This window comes from Nerophis lumbriciformis, linkage group LG22 (genome assembly GCF_033978685.3).
Source record: "Nerophis lumbriciformis linkage group LG22, RoL_Nlum_v2.1, whole genome shotgun sequence".
Classification (NCBI taxonomy): domain Eukaryota; kingdom Metazoa; phylum Chordata; class Actinopteri; order Syngnathiformes; family Syngnathidae; genus Nerophis; species Nerophis lumbriciformis.
Genome location: NC_084569.2, coordinates 32,275,008 through 32,296,556, shown reverse-complemented (window position 1 = coordinate 32,296,556; position 21,549 = coordinate 32,275,008). Strand labels below are relative to the sequence as shown.

Sequence of the window (21,549 nt, the reverse complement as noted above, 5' to 3'; positions counted from 1 at the left end):
AAACATTTATATGCACATACAACACTTAAAACCTTTAGCATATCTGTATGTGGAGTTAAACTATGGAATGGATTAACTATTCAGTGATGGTGCTCCGTCACTACTTTGACCCTATCCACATAATGCTTCATTGCAGCAATTTTTTGTATTAGCAAGAGTAAAAAAAAACTATTTTGGGATTTAAAATAAGTGACTGCTGGTCACGTTAAACAGTAGTGTAATAATGTAGTACATGTACTACATTATGTAGCTCTGGGGGGGAAATGTTTGTGGCTGCCATAGACAGGTGCCAGGTTAGACTGTGCAGTATTTCTTATGAGTCACAGTGAATGGGTCTGAAGCTCAGGCTTAATAATTAATCCTATCCTACAATTGTTAACACTGACAGTATGTCGTGGACAATCTTTGACAAATACGTTCTATAAAATAATCAGGGTAGGGCTAACAGCAGAAGATAAGAAATAATTGTTTTATATCCTCTACATGCCCTCTGGTCTGTGTTGATAGTTGTGCAATTATGGGATAATGTGAACAAACAAAGTATTTGCTACCATTTTAGTATTTCTACAGGAGGTTTTAGTCGATGTACAAATTCCATTCATACAACGGCGTTATAAGTAGAATTTTAGTGAAAGTCGGAATTTACACTTAACACAGAAAACATAAAGGACATATATAATATGTGCAGTAGTAAAAAAAAAAAGAAAAGAAATAAGATACACAATAACAAACAAAATTAAATATACCGAATTTTTCGGAGTATAAGTCGCACCCGCCGAAAATGCATAATAAAGAAGGAAAAAAACATATATAAGTCGCACTGGAGTATAAGTCGCATTTTTGGGGGAAATTGATTTGATAAAACCCAACACCAAGAATAGACATTTGAAAGGCAATTTAAAATAAATAAAGAATAGTGAGCAACAGGCTGAATAAGTGTACGTTATATGAGGCATAAATAACCAACTGAGAACGTGCCTGGTATGTTAACGTAACATATTATGGTAAGAGTCATTCAAATAACTATAACATATAGAACATGCTATACGTTTACCAAACAATCTGTCACTCCTAATCGCTAAATCCCATGAAATCTTATACGTCTAGTCTCTTTCGTGAATGAGCTAAATAATATTATATAATATTTTACGGTAATGTGTTGATAATTTTACACATAAGTCGCTCCTGAGTATAAGTCGCACCCCCGGCCAAACTATGAAAAAAACTGCGACTTATAGTCCGAAAAATACGGTAATAAAAATATCAACTCCTTACTTTATTCTTGAAACACATTTTGTAATACACTTTGACGTATTTTATAGTAACTTGTTGCATATTGCCAAAGTTATTACAAAAAGCAGGCGCTTTATTCCACTGTCCCTGGTCCTTCCAGCTCCATCCTCTTCTTTCCCCCTGCTCTTTTTTCAGGAGTCTCTTTTCAGTCCTTAATTAGCCCAAAGCTGCCTCAGGTGTCTGCTTCTTGGCCGGGTTGCATTCTGGGAGCTATAGTCCTTTTATATAGCGGCCATTGTGGAACTAGTTGTCCACTGTGAAAATAATGTAGCGTCCCTCCACCACACGGCCTCTGGTGATGTCACACATCCCTCCTCTTAGCTCTGACGCCCTCGGCAGAGGGAACCACGAGCAAAAGGTATCCCTTTGGGATAAGGCATCTGCATTCCCGTGGCTTTGCCCAGGCCTATGAACAACAGAAAACTGATAAGGTTGGAGAATTAAGAATCATCTGGCAACCCGGCCATGGGTTTCTTTATTCTTACCCATCCCATCCACTGCACAGGTGAGTGGTCAGTCAGAAAGGTGAATTTTCTTCCCAAAAGATAGTATTTCAGGGTCTCTGGTGCCCACTTTATTGCTAAACCTTCCTTTTCCACAGTTTAATATTTATTCTCTTTGGGTAACAACTTCCGACTCATGTACAAACCCCATTTCCATATGAGTTGGGAAATTGTGTTAGATGTAAAGAAAATGGATGGATGGATGCTACAAAGACAACATATTTGATGTTGAAACTGCTAAACTTTTTTTTTTTGCAAATAATCATTAACTTTAGAATTTGATGCCAGCAACACGTGACAAAGAAGTTGGGAAAGGTGGCAATAAATACTGATAAAGTTGAGGAATGCTCATCAAACACTTATTTGGAACATCCCACAGGTGTGCAGGCTAATTGGGAACAGGTGGGTGCCATGATTGGGTATAAAAACAGCTTCCCAAAAAATGCTCAGTCTTTCACAAGAAAGGATGGGGCGAGGTACACCCCTTTGTCCACAACTGCGTGAGCAAATAGTCAAACAGTTTAAGAACAACGTTTCTCAAAGTGCAATTGCAAGAAATTTAGGGATTTCAACATCTACGGTCCATAATATTATCAAAAGAAATCACTCCACGTAAGCGGCATGGCCGGAAACCAACATTGAATGACCGTGACCTTCGATCCCTCAGACGGCACTGTATCAAAAACCGACATCAATCTCTAAAGGATATCACCACATGGGCTCAGGAACACTTCAGAAAACCACTGTCACTAAATACAGTTGGTCGCTACATCTGTAAGTGCAAGTTAAAGCTCTGCTATGCAAAGCGAAAGACATTTATCAACAACATCCAGAAACGCCGCCGGCTTCTCTGGGCCCGAGATCATCTAAGATGGACTCATGCAAAGTGGAAAAGTGTTCTGTGGTCTGACGAGTCCACATTTCAAATTGTTTTTGGAAATATTCGACATCGTGTCATCCGGACCAAAGGGGAAGCGAACCATCCAGACTTATCGACGCAAAGTTCGAAAGCCAGCATCTGTGATGGTATGGGGGTGCATTAGTGCCCAAGGCATGGGTAACTTACACATCTGTGAAGGCACCATTAATGCTGAAAGGTACATACAGGTTTTGGAACAACATATGTTGCCATCTAAGCGCCGTCTTTTTCATGGACGCCCCTGCTTATTTCAGCAAGACAATGCCAAGCCACATTCAGCACGTGCTACAACAGCGTGGCTTCGTAAAAAAAGAGTGCGGGTACTTTCCTGGCCCGCCTGCAGTCCAGACCTGTCTCCCATCGAAAATGTGTGACGCATTATGAAGCGTAAAATACGACAGCGGAGACCCCGGACTGTTGAACGACTGACGCTCTACATAAAACAAGAATGAGAAATAATTCCACTTTCAAAGCTTCAACAATTAGTTTCCTCAGTTCCCAATCGTTTATTGAGTGTTGTTAAAAGAAAAGGTGATGTAACACAGTGGTGAACATGCACTTTCCCAACTACTTTGGCACGTGTTGCAGCCATGAAATTCTAAGTTAATTATTATTTGCAAAAAAAAAAATAGTTTATGAGTTTGAACATCAAATATCTTGTCTTTGTAGTGCATTCAATTGAATATGGGTTAAAAAGGATTTGCAAATCATTGTATTCCGTTTATATTTACATCTAACACAATTTCCCAACTCATATGGAAACGAGGTTTGTACAAGACCGGCTGCTCCTCACCTCTATGGAGTTGGCATATAACACAGCGCGTAGACCCACCTCAGATGCATCGGCTTGGACCACAAAGTCTCTGTCAAAATCTGGAGCAATTAGGACTGGATGTGAGCAGAGTGCATGCCTTAAATACGCAGACGCTTTGTCCACAGCGGGATTCCACTGCACTATCCCGGATTGTTTTTTAGAAGTGCAGTCCGTGAGCTATTGCAGCAAAGTGAGGAATAAATCTTTGATAATATTGGCAAGGCCCAGGGAAGATCACACCTGTGTCTTTGTGATGGGCTTTGTTTGGCCAACCTTGGATGGTCTTGAGCTTAGCGTCTTGTGGTTTGACGAGACCTCTCCCAATAGTGTAGCCTAAATAATTTGTTTTGCTAAGGGCTATGTTGCATTTTTTTTTAAATTAGCAGTCAGTCCAGCTTTCCGTAAAGATTCTAACACCTTCTATAAATATAGACTGCAGCGTATTGTCTGTGAGGTGTCATTACATGGTCCATGAGGCGTTGGAATGTTGCTGGTGCTCTGCACAATACAAAGGAAAGTTTTTTGTAATGCCATATCTCTCAATCAAAGTTTATTTATATAACCCTTAATCACAAATGCCTCAAAGGGCTGCACAGACCACATCTGGGCAAAAACAACTCAATCTAGTTGGAACAATGAGATATGCCATAACCTGCCTGAGGCTGCAAAAGCAGTCTTCTCTTTTGCTTTATCAGACAGTGGTACCTGCCAGTGGGATCTAAGGTGGTGATCAAACGAGCGTTACGTGTGACGTCATCGAGTGCTTCAACAGAGCGGCGTTTTTTTAGCTTCAGCAGTTAGCAGCACACTTTGTCGGCTTTGACGAAAATTCTTCTGAATCTTTTCACCGGGATTGTGTTATCTCTGCTTTATAAAGAGATTGAATGTGCTTTGACAGCTGTTATATCTTCTTGTCAACAAAAGGGGTATTGTTTGGAGGGCAAGTTTGTCACTTCAATCATCGGTTTGTTTTTCAATAGTCCCATTCTGTTAGTGTGATTATGTTGTTGCCTGCTGTGTCACAGTGTGATGTTGCCTCTTCCTATTTGATATCAAGTTCATTTTTGTGCAGTGCTGCTTGTTGCTTTCACGAGTAAAAATATATTCCCTGCATTGTTGTAGACATAAATCCACCTCAAAAGTAGCGTGCCACGTTACATCAAGCTATCGCTAACAGCGTTGTAACAGACCTAAAAGTAATTAGATTACCGTATTTTTTTGGACTATAAGTCGCAGTTCTTTTCATAGTTTGGGTGGGGGTGCGACTTATACTCAGGAACGACTTATGTGTGAAATTATTAACACATTACCGTAAAATATCAAATAATATTATTTAGCTCATTCACGTAAGAGACTAGACGTATAAGATTTCATGGGATTTAGCGATTAGGAGTGACAGATTGTTTGGTAAACGTATAGCATGTTCTATATGTTATAGTTATTTGAATGACTCTTACCATAATATGTTACGTTAACATACCAGGCACGTTCTCAGTTGGTTATTTATGCCTCATATAACGTACACTTATTCAGCCTGTTGTTCACTATTCTTTATTTACTTTAAATTGCCTTTCAAATGTCTATTCTTGGTGTTGGATTTTATCAAATAAATTTCCCCCAAAAATGCGACTTATACTCCAGTGCGACTTATATATGTTTTTTTCCTTCTTTATTGTGCATTTTCGGCCGGTGCGACTTATATTCTGGAGCGACTTATACTCCGAAAAATACGGTACTCGTTATTAGTAAAAGAAACGGCGTTACTAACGCCGTTATTACGAAAACTGTTTATCACACTCTAAACCTGTGATTAATCATGATTAAACAAGGGTTATTTGCTTGCATGAATAACATTTGCTGAAGAAAGTACCCCAATATTTGCCAATGCAATTTGGTAGTCAGAGTGTCGTACAGGAAAAAATTTGAAATGCTTAACTGAACTGCAAGTCATTGATTTACACAAAACCTGGTGAAAATTAGTAATAAAAATTAATAAGTGCACATTTGAAGTCTTTGCAGTTTGCAATAATCTTGAGGTTACTAATCGAAAATGTTGTAAACGCACTCAAACAACTTAACATAGTGCACCATTTACTCTTCTTTAGTTTAACCAGTTGTTCAACCTCACTCTCTCGGCCTCCGTCTGCACCATCGTTTCACCCTATGTTCATGCTGGCTTCTATAAGCAGCACTTCATCCTCTGTATATTCAGGTTCAAAAAAGATAAAGTTGTGAATCCTTATTGGTCCAATTATAGTCTTCGTTGTCTGTTACCAAGTCTGCCATGATTAGAAGACACACAGGCGTTTGTTTCCGAGAGTGGGAACACGCATTTTATTTATTTATTTATTTACAAAAAAAATGCAGAAAAATACAATAAAAATATGCAGGAATATGAGTTTAAATAAATAATCTACCCTGTCATTATTCACTATGATTATAAATCATTTAAAGACCCTTTGTCAGCGCTTATCCAATCCATTCCATCAGTGACGCCCGCATTACTATAGTGAAAAGCCAGTCAACGTTTTCACTGTTACTTTAGCAAGGTGGAGCCAGACGCAGCAGCATTAGGATGTCCAATTCAGATTTCTTTGGTCAAATCTGATCTTTTTAAATAGTCGTTCACATTACAAAAAAAAAATGCGTCCAGACTCAAGTGTGAATGCAAACTGACACGAACACAGACATGGCGTCATGACGTCACACGTCCTGCCGTGTTTACGGAAGTAAACTCTGAAGTAAACATGCTTTAATTCTAGTCATCTCAGTACTAGCGCATTTGTGGCAATTTCAGGATTCTGTGCAAACTAAGTCAAAATGTTCTGAACCGTGGAGAAGATTATGAAAGAGGATGTCTCCCGCACTTTTGGGGACATTTGCCTCAATGTCTGCTCTGAAGAGCGTGTTGAAGATCAGTGGTGGAACATGGATTGACGTGAGTTCCTAAAACATTATTTTTGCCTGTCTCTGCTAATTTGTCAACTATTTATTTTGTTTCCGTCTATTTTGGTGAATCATAAGCGTCATCATTGTTAGCCATTATGTCACCGGAGCGCGGGAGAGTTCACACTGAAGTCGAATCATAACACTATCTAATTGATTTGGAATATCCATCCATCCGTTTTCTACCCCTTGTCCCTCTCGTGGTCGCGGGGATGCTGGAGCCTATCCCAGTTGCATATAAAACTCACAACAATAATAATGTTTATAATATTGCTGACAGAAAAATTACTTCCATACCGTATGATAAACAAATCACACTACTACAGCTTTGCAGTATAGGTGTGCGACTTAAACTTAATTGATGTAGTTTAATATTATTTTTGAGTCGTGTTTTTTGTTTTGTATTGGGTCCTACCACAACTATGCAGATGAAACTCAGATCTAGGTGTCACTGGTGGCAGGTGAACTTCAGCCTGCTGATTCACTTTGTTTTTAAAGTAATCATTTCTTATTTCAAGCATGAAAAAAAAAATCATGATTTTGACAAAATTGTGTCTCATAATTAAAACAGATGACAGCCAAATGGACTTTGCTGATTTATTTTCAATGAAACAATAAAAAATAGGTACTCATATAGTAGTACAGTTGGCACAGTACAGTAAACGGACAGTTAATATTTAAACATTTAACATGTGACTTTTCCAACAATTCTGAACAGAAATAGTTAATGCACATTCAGATAAATTCTTCAAAATTACAATTAAAAATGTTTTGGCCAGGGCCGGGCTGTATACATGCGCACTAAATGACTGAAAGAGCACGCACTTGGCGCGATGATGTCATGTTGTCGATGGAAAAATGCATTTTTAGACAATATGATTTGCCTGAGCGGCTAGGAGACCCCGAGAGTAACAAGCGATTGCCTTGTTGCCTTTCCAAAGATCAATAAATTAGTTTTTAGTATAAGTTTGCTGGTTTCAAGAAATGTAATGCCGAGCGCATATCATTATGTCAAGATAATAGCACTAGCATTTACTTCATTTAAGAATATTTTTCAACATATTGAGCAAAAAGGTCTCTTTTTTTTTCTACCAAGAAAAGTGCACTTGTTATTAGTGAGAATATACTTCTTTTAAGGTATTTTTTTGGGTTCATTGAGGTTAGCTAATTTTACTTGTTTTGGAAAGTCTTGACAAGCCAAATTTTCTTGTTCTATTGGCAAAAAATAAATAAAAATACCCCTAATTTTTTTATTTTTTTTCTTGTTTTTGAACACTGACTTTTTGCAGTGTATTATTAGTCGCCTTGAGATTATCTCCCTAAAACATAGTAATCAGGTTAGAAATACAGGGGTAATAATGGACTTTAATTTTAACAGCCGTATTAAGTCGATTTTTGACACCTAAAACATTGCCAAAATCAGAGGGATAATGTCTAAAGCAGACTGAGAAAGACTAATCCATTCCTTTGTCTCCAGCAGGTTAGACTGCTGTAATAGTCTTCTCACTGAGCTCTCTAAACTAGCTCTAAAGAAGCTGTAGTGCATACAGAATACTGCTGCTTGAGTCCTGACTAGAACCAAGAAATATGACCATATTAGTTTGGTGCTTAGGTCAATGCACTGGCTTCCTGTTGCTGAGAGAATAGACATTAAAACAGCTGTGCTTTTGTCTTTTCATTGTATTGTGCCAAAGTACATCTCTGACATGTTGGAACCATATGAACCATCTCTACCTCAAACAACTTCAGGGAGTGGTTTTCTTCTGGTGCCCAGAGTCAGGACCAAACATGATGAGGCTGTGTTTCAGTTGTATGCGCCTAAAATCGGGAATAGTCTTCCAGAATCCAGACTGACGAGACTTATTTAATTGTGCATTTGACAACTGAAAGTGTTTTACCTACGCTCACATTGTAATTTTAATTATGACGAATGGTTGTGTGTCTATCTTTGTTGGCCCTGCGATGAGGTGGTGACTTGACCAGGTTGTACCCCGCCTTCCGCCCGAGTGCAGCTGGCATAGGCTCCAGCACCCCCCGCGACCCCAAAAGGAACAAGCGGTAGAAAATGGATGAATGATTTAATTTTTTCTGGGTTTTTTTGCCTTCCAGGAATTTTCTGTAAAGCACTTTGAATTGCTTTGTGTCAAATTGTGCTCTATAACAATGTTTTTCAACCTTTTTTGAGCCAAGGCACATTTTTGGCGTTGAAAAAATCCGGAGGCACACCACCAGCAGAAATCATTAAAAAACTAAACCCATTTGACAGTAAAAAGTCGTTGTCGCAGTTGTTGGATATGAATTCAAACCATAACCAAGCATGCATCAATATAGCTCTTGTCTCAAAGTAGGTGTACTGTCACCACCTGTCACATCACACCCTGACTTATTTTGAGTTCTTTGCTGTTTTCCTGTGTGTAGTGTTTTAGTTATTGTCTTGCGCTCCTGTTTTGTTGGCTTTTTCTCTTTTTTTGGTATTTTCCTGTAGCAGTTTCATGTCTTCCTTTGAGCGATATTTCCCGCATCTACTTTGTTTAAGCAATCAAGACTATTTCAGTTGTTTTTATCCTTCTTTGTGGGCACATTGTTGATTGTCATGTCATGTTCGGATGTAGATTGTGGACGCCGTCTTTGCTCCACAGTAAGTCTTTGCTGTCGTCCAGCATTCTGTTTTTGTTTACTTTGTAGCCAGTTCGGTTTTAGTTTCGTTCTGCATAGCCTTCCCTAAGCTTCAATGCCTTTTCTTAGGGGCACTCACCTTTTGTTTATTTTAGTTTAAGCATTAGACACCTTTTGACCTACACGCTGCCTCCCGCTGTTTTCGACATCTACAGAGCAATTAGCTACCGGCTGCCACCTACTGATATGGAAGAGTATTACACGGTTACTCTGCCGCGCTCTAGACAGCACCGACACTCAACAACAACACATTAGAGACTTAGACTTAGACTTCCTTTTATTGTCATTCAAATTTGAACTTTACAGTACAGATAAGAACACAATTTTGTTGCATTAGCTCATGGTAGTGCAGGATAAAAGAGCAATGAGGTGCAGATATAAATAAATAGATTACTGTACAGATAAATATATTGCACTTTTGCATATGCATCCACGTTTATGGATGTATGTTATATTATCTTTATATTCCAGCGAGTTAATCCATTTTTGGGGGGAATTGAGGGGATTATTTTGATGCGTTCAAGAGTCTTACGGCCTGAGGTGTCAGGACGAGGAGTTTTACGCAGCTTCCTGCGTGATTTGTTCTCCCGGGATGCAAACGGACTTGCAGGTAAAAACATGATTTAATCTTTCTATAACTACTAAGGGGTACAAACAAAAGGCGCTCACAAGGCGGAGGCACAAGCTTGGCGCAGGAAACAAAAACTATCACTTAGGGTAAACTATGGACATGGCAAAACAAAAAGTCGCTAACTGTGGCATGAATAGACAAAAACTTACATGAAAACGAGCAATAGCAAGAATACCAGCATGAAAAGATCATCAATAGAGCAAATCCAGAGTAATGTCGTCAGGGCGACTAACTGAAAAAACAGGCTTAAATAATAGTCTCTTGAATAGAACAGGTGCGTGCATAAGGCAGGTGAAACTAATGAGTAGTCATGGAAACCAAAACACAAGAGTACACAAAAACAGGAACTAATGGAGTCCAAAAACCAACAGAACATAACCAAACAAAACATGATCTAGACTACAGATCATGACATGAGGGAAGAAGCTGTTACAGAACCTGGAGGTTCTGCTACGGAGGCTGCGGAACCTCTTGGAACTGCGGAACATCATTTGCAGACTATAATTACTGGTTTGCAAAAAAATGTTTTTAACCCAAATAGGTGAAATTAGATCATCTCCCGCGGCATAGTGGTTGAAAAACACTGCTCTATAAATAAACTTGCCTTGCCTTGCCGAGGTAAACCCCCAGTTGAATGTGCGGCGTGTCGTGGCTTGTGTGTCACCTTTCATTTGAAGGTAAAACAACATTCTTGTAAAGAATCCAAAGCAGTCACAGGTTACGTACGTGCGATACACACATAAAAAGTTGTTGGGCTGAACCAAAGCAACAATAATTGCTAAATTAATAGGTGCTTTGTCAAGTCCTAAATTTCCTTTTGGGTAAGTCCATGCATACACATGCACATTGGTATAATAAGGACAGACAGATGACACAAAGAAGCTTCATCATACAGTGCTTATGTTGCATGATTATCCAAATCTGGTGCAGATGTACACAGACGCAACTTTATTTACTTTTATGCACACTGTAAATCTGACTTATCGGAAAGAAAAAAATAATACAGAAATGACAATGAGCATTATTACACTACAAATGGAGCATAACAAATACCAATAAAAATAGCGCTATTGATAATGAACAATACCAAAAATGTACTTCTATTGTCAACAATACAGTTGTTCAAATGCAACAATACATATACGTAATGATAACTAGAGATAGGAGAGAATGCAGAAAAATGGAGGGGAAGAAAGAGAAGCAACCTATATTACCCTTGTAGATTGTTATAATAACAATAGGGACGGTATAGCTCAGTTGGTAGAGCAGCCGTGCCAGCAACTTGAGGGTTGCAGGTGCAATCCCCGCTTCCGCCATCCTAGTCACTGCCATTGTGTCCTTGGGCAAGACACTTTACCCACCTGCTCCCAGTGCCACCCACACTGGTTTAAATGTAACTTAGATATTGGGTTTCACTATGTAAAGCGCTTTGAGTCACTAGAGAAAAGCGCTATATAAATATAATTCACTTCACTTCACTTCACAATAGGTTAAGCTTTGTCAGTGTGCCATGTGTTACCCAGTTTACCCTAGGGCAGGGGTAGGGAACCTATGGCTCTAGAGCCAGATGTGGCTCTTTTGATGACTGCATCTGGCTCTCAGATAAATCTTAGCTGACATTGTTTAACAGGATAAGTAATGAATAATTCCGCTGGTAATCACAGTGTTAAAAATAATGTTGAAAATATAAAACATTCTCATGGATTTTAATCCATTCATCCATTTTCTACCGCACCTGTTCAAGAAGTCGCATTATTGGTAAGAAGTATTTTATTTATTATTGGCTAGATTCAGAATAACAATGTTATTAAAAAGAATAAGAGACTTATTGTACTCTAAAAATGTTGGTATTACTTAAAAATGCATGCATTTAGTTGTATTCAGTGTTAAAAAATATTATATGGCTCTCAAGAAAATTCATTTTAAAATTTTTCATGGCTCTTTCAGCCAAAAAGGTTCCCGACCCCTGCCCTAGGGCAACAACGTTAATATATGTTTTGATGAAACGTGATTATGTGCATGAGTATGTACGTATATGTACTTGTATATGTACAGAATGTGTATATGTGTTTGTACAGTGAATGTATATGTACAGTATGTGTATGTTTGTACAGTGAATGTATATGTACTGTATGTGTATGTTTGTACAGTGAATGTGCATGTGGATGTACGAACTTTGAGTAAAATCCACCTTAAATTCTTTATTTTATATTTTATATTTGTACTTGTTTGTGGTGTCCAGCCCTTATTTGTTTTTCAACTGTGGTTGTTTTAAAGGGCTTTATAAATAAAGTAAGTACTGCAAGCCTTAAGTCTGTCTTCCATATCTGTCTGGTCCATAGGTTCAGGCCCAAGTGTGCAGCTCCCTTGCTGTTGCCCAGGCACTGGCCAATGATGTTGACTGCCACGTCTTCCCCTTCAGAGACTTTGGAAAAGGCCACATAAAGAAGCTTCGTGTCAGCCCTGATGCATTCATTCAAATCGCCTTACAGCTGGCCTACTACAGGGTAAGACACATTTATCCCATAACAGCAAAAGTCTTTTTTTTTTTTCGGTAACCCAAAACATCTGTGGCTGAAGCAGATATGCCAGCTGTTGCATAAACTGCTGCTAAAAAATAAACGGTCACGTTTCCTTAAATTGTATTGTCAGCTTTTGGGAAAGCAAATTTTCACAACATTGCTTGAAAATACTGTGAGGTCATGGGGGCGATGTTTGTACTTTTTGGTAGACACTAAGTAGACACAGTACAAGCCAAGTATTGCACTGTATACGTTTTTGCTTGGAATTTCTCCTTGAATGATTTTGTAATTTTGCCTTCTAATTTGTTGATCATGAGTAGGGCAGCTCGGTGGCAGAGGGGTTAGTGCATCTGCCTCACAATACGAAGGTCCTGAGTAGTCTTGGGTTCAATCCCGGGCTTGGGATCTTTCTGTGTGGAGTTTGCATGTTCTCCCCGTGACTCCGTGGGTTCCCTCCGGGTACTCCGGCTTCCGCCCACTTCCAAAGACATGCACCTGGGGATAAGTTGATTGGCAACACTAAATTGGCCATAGTGTGTGGATGTGAGTGTGAATGTTGTCTGTCTATCTGTGTTGGCCCTGCGATGAGGTGGCGACTTGTCCAGGGTGTACCCCGCCTTCCGCCCGATTGTAGCTGAGATAGGCTCCAGCGACCCCAAAGGGAATAAGCGGTAGAAAATGGATGGATGGATGGATGGAGTTCTTGACCAAAATAGAACACAGGACAAATGTTTTTGACAAACATTAAATATTTGTATCAATGCATTTATTATGAGCAATATAACAATACAGAAAAATAGCAAGAATCAATGTAACAAATTGACAAAACAAAAACATTCCCTTTTATTTAGTGTTGGTTTTCATTTAAATTGATTTTTTATATGATATATGTATTATAATCAGAGATGTTTATTTAATTGTTGATGTTTATTGTTTACATTGAACAAAGCTAACTTCCTGAGCCTAAATGAAGATAAAACAGAAGTTATGTTGTTCGGTCCAAGTCGCTCTCCCTCCCCCAACGTTGACCTCGGCACTCTGACCCCGTATCTCAGCGACTCTGTCACAAACCTGGGGGTAAAGTTTGACTCAGATTTTAAATTCGAAAAACAAATCAGCAGCGTCGTTCAAAAAAGCTTTTATCAATTACGCCAAATAGCGAAAGTGAAACCGCTTCTATCAAGACATGATCTTGAGAAATTAATCCACGCCTTTATCTCGACTCGTCTTGATTATTGTAATGCCCTGTATGTAGGCATTAGCCAGGCCTCCCTCGCCCGCCTGCAGCTCGTGCAGAACTCTGCTGCTCGTCTGCTAACACAGACCCGCAGACGTGAGCACATCACCCCTATTTTAGCGTCCCTTCACTGGCTCCCTGTGCGTTACCGAATCAATTTTAAACTCCTTTTATTTGTTTTTAAATGTCTAAACAACCTCGCGCCAACCTATCTCTCCGACCTCCTTCAGCCTTACTGCCCCACCCGATCCTTAAGATCAGCCGATCAGCTGCTGTTGACGGTCCCTGACACAAGGCTGAAGCTTAGAGGTGACAGAGCTTTCGCCGTTGCTGCTCCCAAGCTCTGGAACGACCTACCCCTGAGTGTTAGACAAGCCTCCTCTCTTCCTGTTTTTAAATCTCTCTTAAAAACATACTTTTATTCCATGGCTTTTAACACTGAGTGATATCCATCCTGCAATGGCGCCCCATAATACACCTGCTGTGATCCTGTTTTTATGTTTTTATGTTTTTATTAATTCTATTTTAATTATTTATTTTTATCGTGTTCTGTTTGTGTTGTGTTGTGTTTGCTCGGTACTCGTTTTATCTTTTAACCTGTTCATTGTACAGCACTTTGGCTACCCCTGTGGTAAATTTTAAATGTGCTTTATAAATAAAGTTGATTTGATTTGATTTGAAAGAGTACAAAGTCTACCAAGTCAAATTCCTTGTTTGTTAAGCATAGTTGGCCAGTGAAGCTGATTTTAAATTCTGATTACTGTATTTTTCTGACTTTAAGGCGCACTTAAAATCCTTTAATTTTCTCAAAAATCGACAGTGCGCCTTATAACCCGGTGCGCCTAATGTACGGAATAATTCTGGTTGTGCTTTCCGACCTCAAAGCAATTTTATTTGGTACATAGTGTAATTATAAGTGTGATCAGTAGATGTTTGTCACACATAAGAGATACGTGTAGACTGCAATATGACGCCAGTAAACAACACCAAAATTTTAAATGTTCCATTGAAAATAAAGAACATTACACACGGCACTCAAAAATATGTCAAAATGTTTTAGTATGACTTTGAAGCCGAACCGCTTTTGATGGATTGTCGGACCATTATGACTTTAGTAGTCAGAGATACAAGTATTACTATAGTGTGTGTATAAGGGCCGCAAAATCGCACCCATTAGCAGATATATTATCTGGCGTTTTGTTTTTAAAATATTATGCAAAACCAACTTTTCTTACCTTCTGGTACCTGCTGATGTGTATTTGAGATCTGCATAAGTCCTGAAAATCTGCGCACGTCCGCCACTGTAGTCCGTGCCGATACCGTAGTCGATAAGCTTCTTCTTTTTCACTATCTTCTTGTTATGGGACATTCACCCTCTGTTGTTGCCATTTCTAATATAAAGTAGCGTAAAGTTCTAACTTATGTCTCGCTATGGAAGTGCTAAAAACTACCAGTGTAGTGGGTTTACATAATTCATCCACAGAACTTTAGTTATTAGAGAGTTCCGGTCGGATGGTTTTTCACGGGACACATTTCCGGCATTGTTGTTGCACTAGTGAGCCACGGATGAGGAGATGCTGCTCCGTTATTGATTGAAGTAAAGTCTGAATGTCATTAAAACCGTTAGCTCCACCTTTTGACACTTCTTCCACTCCCGTCCTTGCACGCTACACCGCTACAACAAAGATGACGGGGAGAAGACGCTGTCGAAGGTGAGCCACGTAAATAAGACCGCCCACAAAACGGCGCATCCTGAAGCGACTGTCAGAAAGCGGCTTGAAGATGATCTGTAATATTGACCAAGGAACCACCATTACAAGTTATGTAGACCACAAGGAAATGGTTTAAATTTAGAAAAAAAATCATAATATGACTCCTTTAATGCGCCTTATGCATGAAAAAAGACCTGACTATTGGCAGTGCGCCTTATAATCCGGTGCACCCTATGGTCCAGAAAATACTTACCCTATTTTTCGGAGTATAAGTTGCTCCGGAGTATAAGTCGCACCGGCCGAAAATGCATACATCGATATAATGATAATGAAAACTTTACAGTAATATATGGCGATACTAGGAAGATCCATGATGTACACCAGTTACACTAGTTTGAATGTGAATAGTGAACAACAGGCTGAATAATTGTACGTTATATGAGGCATAAATAACCAACTGAGAACGTGCCTGGTATGTTAACGTAACATATTATGGTAAGAGTCATTCAAATAACTATAACATATAGAACATGCGATACATTTACCAAACAATCTGTCACTCCTAATCGCTAAATCCCATAAAATCTTATACGTCTAGTCTCTTACGTGAATGAGCTAAATAATATTATTTGATATTTTACGCTAATGTGTTAACAATTTCACACATAAGTCGCTCTTGAGTATAAGTCGCACCCCCGGCCAAACTATGAAAAAAACTACGACTTATAGTCTGAAAAATACGGTAATTATAAATGAAAATAGTTGATACAACATTCAAATAAATCATGAATGATTGGGAGCAGAAAGATGTATAAACTTATATCCGCCCCCTATTCATACGTACGGCATGGCGTAGTGGGTAGAGCAACCGTGCCAGAAACCTGAGGGTTGCAGGTTCGCTCCCCGCCTCTTACCATCCAAAAATCGCTGCCGTTGTGTCCCTGGGCGGGACACTTCACCCTTTGCCCCCGGTGCCACTCACACCGGTGAATTGAATGATGAATGATAGGTGGTGGTCGGAGGGGCCGTTGGCGCAAATTGCAGCCACGCTTCCGTCAGTCTACCCCAGGGCAGCTGTGGCTATGAATGTAGCTTACCACCACCAGGTGTGAATGAATGATGGGTTCTACATGTAAAGCGACTTTGGGTACTTAGAAAAGCGCTATATAAATCCCAGGTATTATTATTATTATTATACAACATTAGCTATTCAACTCAGAAGATTATGTAGGCCATATTTATATACCGTAACATACAACAAAAAATAAGCAAATACATCAGCTTACTCAGTCATTACTTTTGTTCCACTTAATCATGATTGTTCAGTTTTTTTAATTGTTGAAATAATTTGAATTAACTTTGAAAAGATTGAACATCTCCTCTCTGAGCTGCCACCTTACCGTGGTAGAGGAGTTTGCGTGTCCCAATGATCCTAGGAGCTATGTTGTCCGGGGGCTTTATGTCCCCTGGTAGGGTCTCCCAAGACAAACTGGTCCTAGGTAAGGCTGAAACGACGCGTCGACGTAGTCGACGTCATCGGTTACGTAAATACGTCGACGTCGTTTTTATGCTTCAACGCGTCGCATATTTACGTCACACTGCCGTCATGGCGGAGCGCAAAGCAGATGATGCGAGCGGTGCGAGCGAGGGAAAAAAAGCACGCCAAAAGTCGTCAAAAGTGTGGGAGTATTTCAATAAACAAATGTATATAATTCGGCATTATTTCGGCCAGTCGGCTTATAAAATCAGAGCCGATCAGTTTACGTTCGCGCGCAGGTATAACGCGGCGCGCTCCTGTCTCATCTGCTGGTGCGCGAGCCCGGTAATTAGACCGCTGTGTCAAATCAAGGAGTACAAAAGACGCCAGCGCAGAGTGGAAAAAGGTTTAGTTCATTACAGATAACCCAGAGTTGTGCCAAAAGTATGTAAGATTTAATATTTCTCTTCGTGGGTGTGGCGCACCTGTTGCGCTGGTGAGATGGGAGGGGGGGTTGTGTGCATGTAGCGTGCTTAGTCTGGAGGCTAAATACACACAGTGTGTTATGTAACTGTTGTTTAGTGTTGATATTCTTTGCTTAGTTTGATAAATGTTGGAGCAGTTTGCTTCATCAGGAGGGTGAAGTCGCTCAATTTAAAGTGTTGGATTTAACTGTGTTGGTGAGGGCGTAGAAAAAGGGGCATTTTTCTACCAGTAGACAGCGTTTAAGATTGAGTGTTTCACTGCTAAATTAATAATATATTTATATTGAATATGGATTTTAAATATGTATCTAAATAGGTGGTTAATTGGTTAGGTATTTATGTATTTGCATATTGGGTTTTCTGTTGCATTTATCTATTGTGTTTCTGGTGTTAAATGTATTTTATATGTATCTTGGTGCATTTATGTTGAGACAATTTATTTAAAATCTCTTTTAACTTAAAGGGAAAAGATGTGTCCATTTTCTTGCACTTGTTTAATGGTTAAGAGTTTGATAGCTAATTAATAGTTGTAAATTATGGGATTGATAATTGATTGATTTTTTACAGCATGTTAATCTTGTGGTGTTTTGTCCTTAAAGGTTTTTCACCTACTAAAGAAGCTAAAGGCTACTAAAGACAGTTAATGATAGCTAAAGATACTAAAGTCTATTAACACTGTTAAAGACTGCTAAAAAGACTAAAGAAGAAAAAAGAAGCTGTTTCTTGGTTGGAAAAACTGTTGCAAACTAAAGGAAAATAAAAGGAAAAAGTAACTACGGTCTGGTCTTTTGAGTGAAATCCAGAAGCCACATTCAGCATTGGTACATCCCTTCAAGTGTGGGATAAGCACAGCGAAAAAAGCAAAACACTTGACAGTTGTTGTATGCACACTGTGTCGAGCGGAAATGGCCTATCATAGCAGCACAACGGCTATGAAGGAACATTTGAAAAGAAAACACCCAACAGCGTTCTTGCCATCACCGTCAACTAGTCAATCGTCCGCGTGAGTATACATTGTCATCATTACACAAAATCATGAATGTGTCATTTGTATCTGCGTTGTAAATTCATAAACTAAAACACTGTTTCGCTCTGAGAGGCGCGTTTGGCATGCCTGTTCAGTGTTTACAAAGACGCGCTCCTCTTTAACGCTAACGTTAATTAGTTGTGCAAATACCTTTTACAACATTAACAGTTACATATACTATGTACAAACCAACAATTAACTTTCACTTTAATCATACTATCATTGTTGTGTTATTAAGCAAAATAAGCAATACTTTTACTTTTGTTGAAATGTTTACACTGTTACAGAATATTTCGTTTTACACTTTTTTGTATTGGATGTTTATCTTTATTTTTGCACATTTTAAAGCAAAATAAGCAATACTTTTACTTTAGAAATGCTTATACTATTGCAGAATATTAAGATTTGCACTGGATGTTTACTTTTATATTTGCACATTAAAAAGCAAATAAGCTACTTTTAATTTTGTTAAATGTTAAAAGTTTTAAATGTTTACATTGTTACAGAATATTTTGTCATGTTGTTGTCAATGTTGACTGAGTGGCCATACTTTTTTTTTTGTATATAAAAGTCATGCCTTTTGAAAAAACTGGCCAACATTTATTTTTTCATCTTCATTTTAAATTAAAAAAAATAATCGGTAAAAGGAAAAATAATCTATAGATTAATCGAAAAAATAATCTATAGATTAACCGATTAATCGAAAAATAATCTATAGATCGATAGAAAAATAATCGTTAGCTGCAGCCTTAGTCCTAGGTGAGGGATCAGACAAAGAGCAGCTCGAAGACCTCCATGACGAATAAAAATAAAGGACCCAGATTTCCCTCGCCCGGACGCGGGTCACCGGGGCCCCCCTCTGGAGCCAGGCCCGGAGGTGGGGCACGATGGCGAGCGCCTGGTGGCCGGGCCTGTTCCCATGGGGCCCGGCCGGGCACAGCCCGAAGAGGCAAAGTGGGTCCCCCCTCCAATGGGCTCACCACCCATAGCAGGGGGCCATAGAGGTCGGGTGCATTGTGAGCTGGGCGGCAGCCGACGGCAGGGCACTTGGCGGTCCGATCCTCGGCTACAGAAGCTAGCTCTTGGGACGTGGAACGTCACCTCGCTGGGGGGAAGGAGCCTGAGCTAGTGCGCGAGGTTGAGAAGTTCCGGCTAGATATAGTCGGACTCACTTCGACGCACAGCAAGGGCTCTGGAACCAGTTCTCTCGAGAGGGGCTGGACTCTCTTCCACTCTGGCGTTGCCGGCAATGAGAGGCGACGGGCTGGGGTGGCAATTCTTGTTGCCCCCCGGCTCAGAGCCTGCACGTTGGAGTTCAACCCGGTGGACGAGAGGGTAGCTTCCCTCCGCCTTCGGGTGGGGGGACGGGTCCTGACTGTGGTTTGCGCTTACGCGCCAAACCGCAGCTCAGAGTACCCACCCTTTTTGGATTCGCTCGAGGGAGTACTTGAGAGTGCTCCCCCGGGTGATTCCCTCGTTCTGCTGGGGGACTTCAATGCTCATGTTGGCAGCGACAGTGAAACCTGGAGAGGCGTGATTGGGAAGAATGGCCGCCCGGATCTGAACCCGAGTGGTGTTCTGTTATTGGACTTTTGTGCCCGTCACAGATTGTCCATAATGAACACCATGTTCGAACATAAGGGTGTCCATATGTGCACTTGGCACCAGGACACCCTGGGCCGCAGTTCCATGATCGACTTTGTAGTTGTGTCATCGGATTTGCGGCCTCATGTTTTGGACACTCGGGTGAAGAGAGGGGCGGAGCTTTCAACCGATCACCACCTGGTGGTGAGTTGGCTGCGATGGTGGGGGAGGATGCCGGACAGACCTGGCAGGCCCAAACGCATTGTGAGGGTTTGCTGGGAACGTCTGGCAGAGTCTCCTGTCAGAGAGAGTTTCAATTCCCACCTCCGGAAGAACTTTGAACATGTCACGAGGGAGGTGCTGGACATTGAGTCCGAGTGGACCATGTTCCGCACCTCTATTGTCGAGGCAGCTGATTGGAGCTGTGGCAGCAAGGTAGTTGGTGCCTGTCGTGGCGGTAATCCTAGAACCCGTTGGTGGACCCCGGCGGTGAGGGATGCCGTGAAGCTGAAGAAGGAGTCCTATCGGGTTCTTTTGGCTCATAGGACTCCTGAGGCAGCGGACAGGTACCGACATGCCAAGCGGTGTGCGGCTTCAGCGGTTGCGGAGGCAAAAACTCGGACATGGGAGGAGTTCGGGAAGCCATGGAAAACGACTTCCGGACGGCTTCGAAGCGATTCTGGACCACCATCCGCCGCCTCAGGAAGGGGAAGCAGTGCACTATCAACACCGTGTATGGTGAGGATGGTGTTCTGCTGACCTCGACTGCGGATGTTGTGGATCGGTGGAGGGAATACTTCGAAGACCTCCTCAATCCCACCAACACGTCTTCCTATGAGGAAGCAGTGCCTGGGGAATCTGTGGTGGGCTCTTCTATTTCTGGGGCTGAGGTTGCTGAGGTAGTTAAAAAGCTCCTCGGTGGCAAGGCCCCGGGGGTGGATGAGATCCGCCCGGAGTTCCTTAAGGCTCTGGATGCTGTGGGGATGTGTTGGTTGACAAGACTCTGCAGCATCGCGTGGACATCGGGGGCGGTACCTCTGGATTGGCAGACCGGGGTGGTGGTTCCTCTCTTTAAGAAGGGGAACCGGAGGGTGTGTTCTAACTATCGTGGGATCACACTCCTCAGCCTTCCCGGTAAGGTCTATTCAGGTGTACTGGAGAGGAGGCTACGCCGGATAGTCGAACCTCGGATTCAGGAGGAACAGTGTGGTTTTCGTCCTGGTCGTGGAACTGTGGACCAGCTCTATACTCTCGGCAGGGTCCTTGAGGGTGCATGGGAGTTTGCCCAACCAGTCTACATGTGTTTTGTGGACTTGGAGAAGGCATTCGACCGTGTCCCTCGGGAAGTCCTGTGGGGAGTGCTCAGAGAGTATGGGGTATCGGACTGTCTGATTTTGGCGGTCCGCTCCCTGTATGATCAGTGTCAGAGCTTGGTCCGCATTGCCGGCAGTAAGTCGGACACGTTTCCAGTGAGGGTTGGACTCCGCCAAGGCTGCCCTTTGTCACCGATTCTGTTCATAACTTTTATGGACAGAATTTCTAGGCGCAGTCAAGGCGTTGAGGGGATCTGGTTTGGTGGCTGCAGGATTAGGTCTCTGCTTTTTGCAGATGATGTGGTCCTGATGGCTTCATCTGGCCAGGATCTTCAGCTCTCGCTGGATCGGTTCGCAGCCGAGTGTGAAGCGACTGGGATGAGAATCAGCACCTCCAAGTCCGAGTCCAT

General features: G+C 41.1%; 1 protein-coding gene across 1 annotated transcript in view; it reads left to right on the top strand.

Moving 5' to 3' along the window:
* The window catches only part of cpt1a2b (carnitine palmitoyltransferase 1A2b), a 134,310-nt gene that overhangs the window by 88,286 nt on the left and 24,475 nt on the right, over positions 1-21,549 (top strand). The window contains exon 14 of the mRNA XM_072915711.1: positions 12,125-12,289. Within this exon, the coding sequence (XP_072771812.1) occupies positions 12,125-12,289 (165 nt within the window). The remainder of the gene's footprint in view (positions 1-12,124; positions 12,290-21,549) is intronic.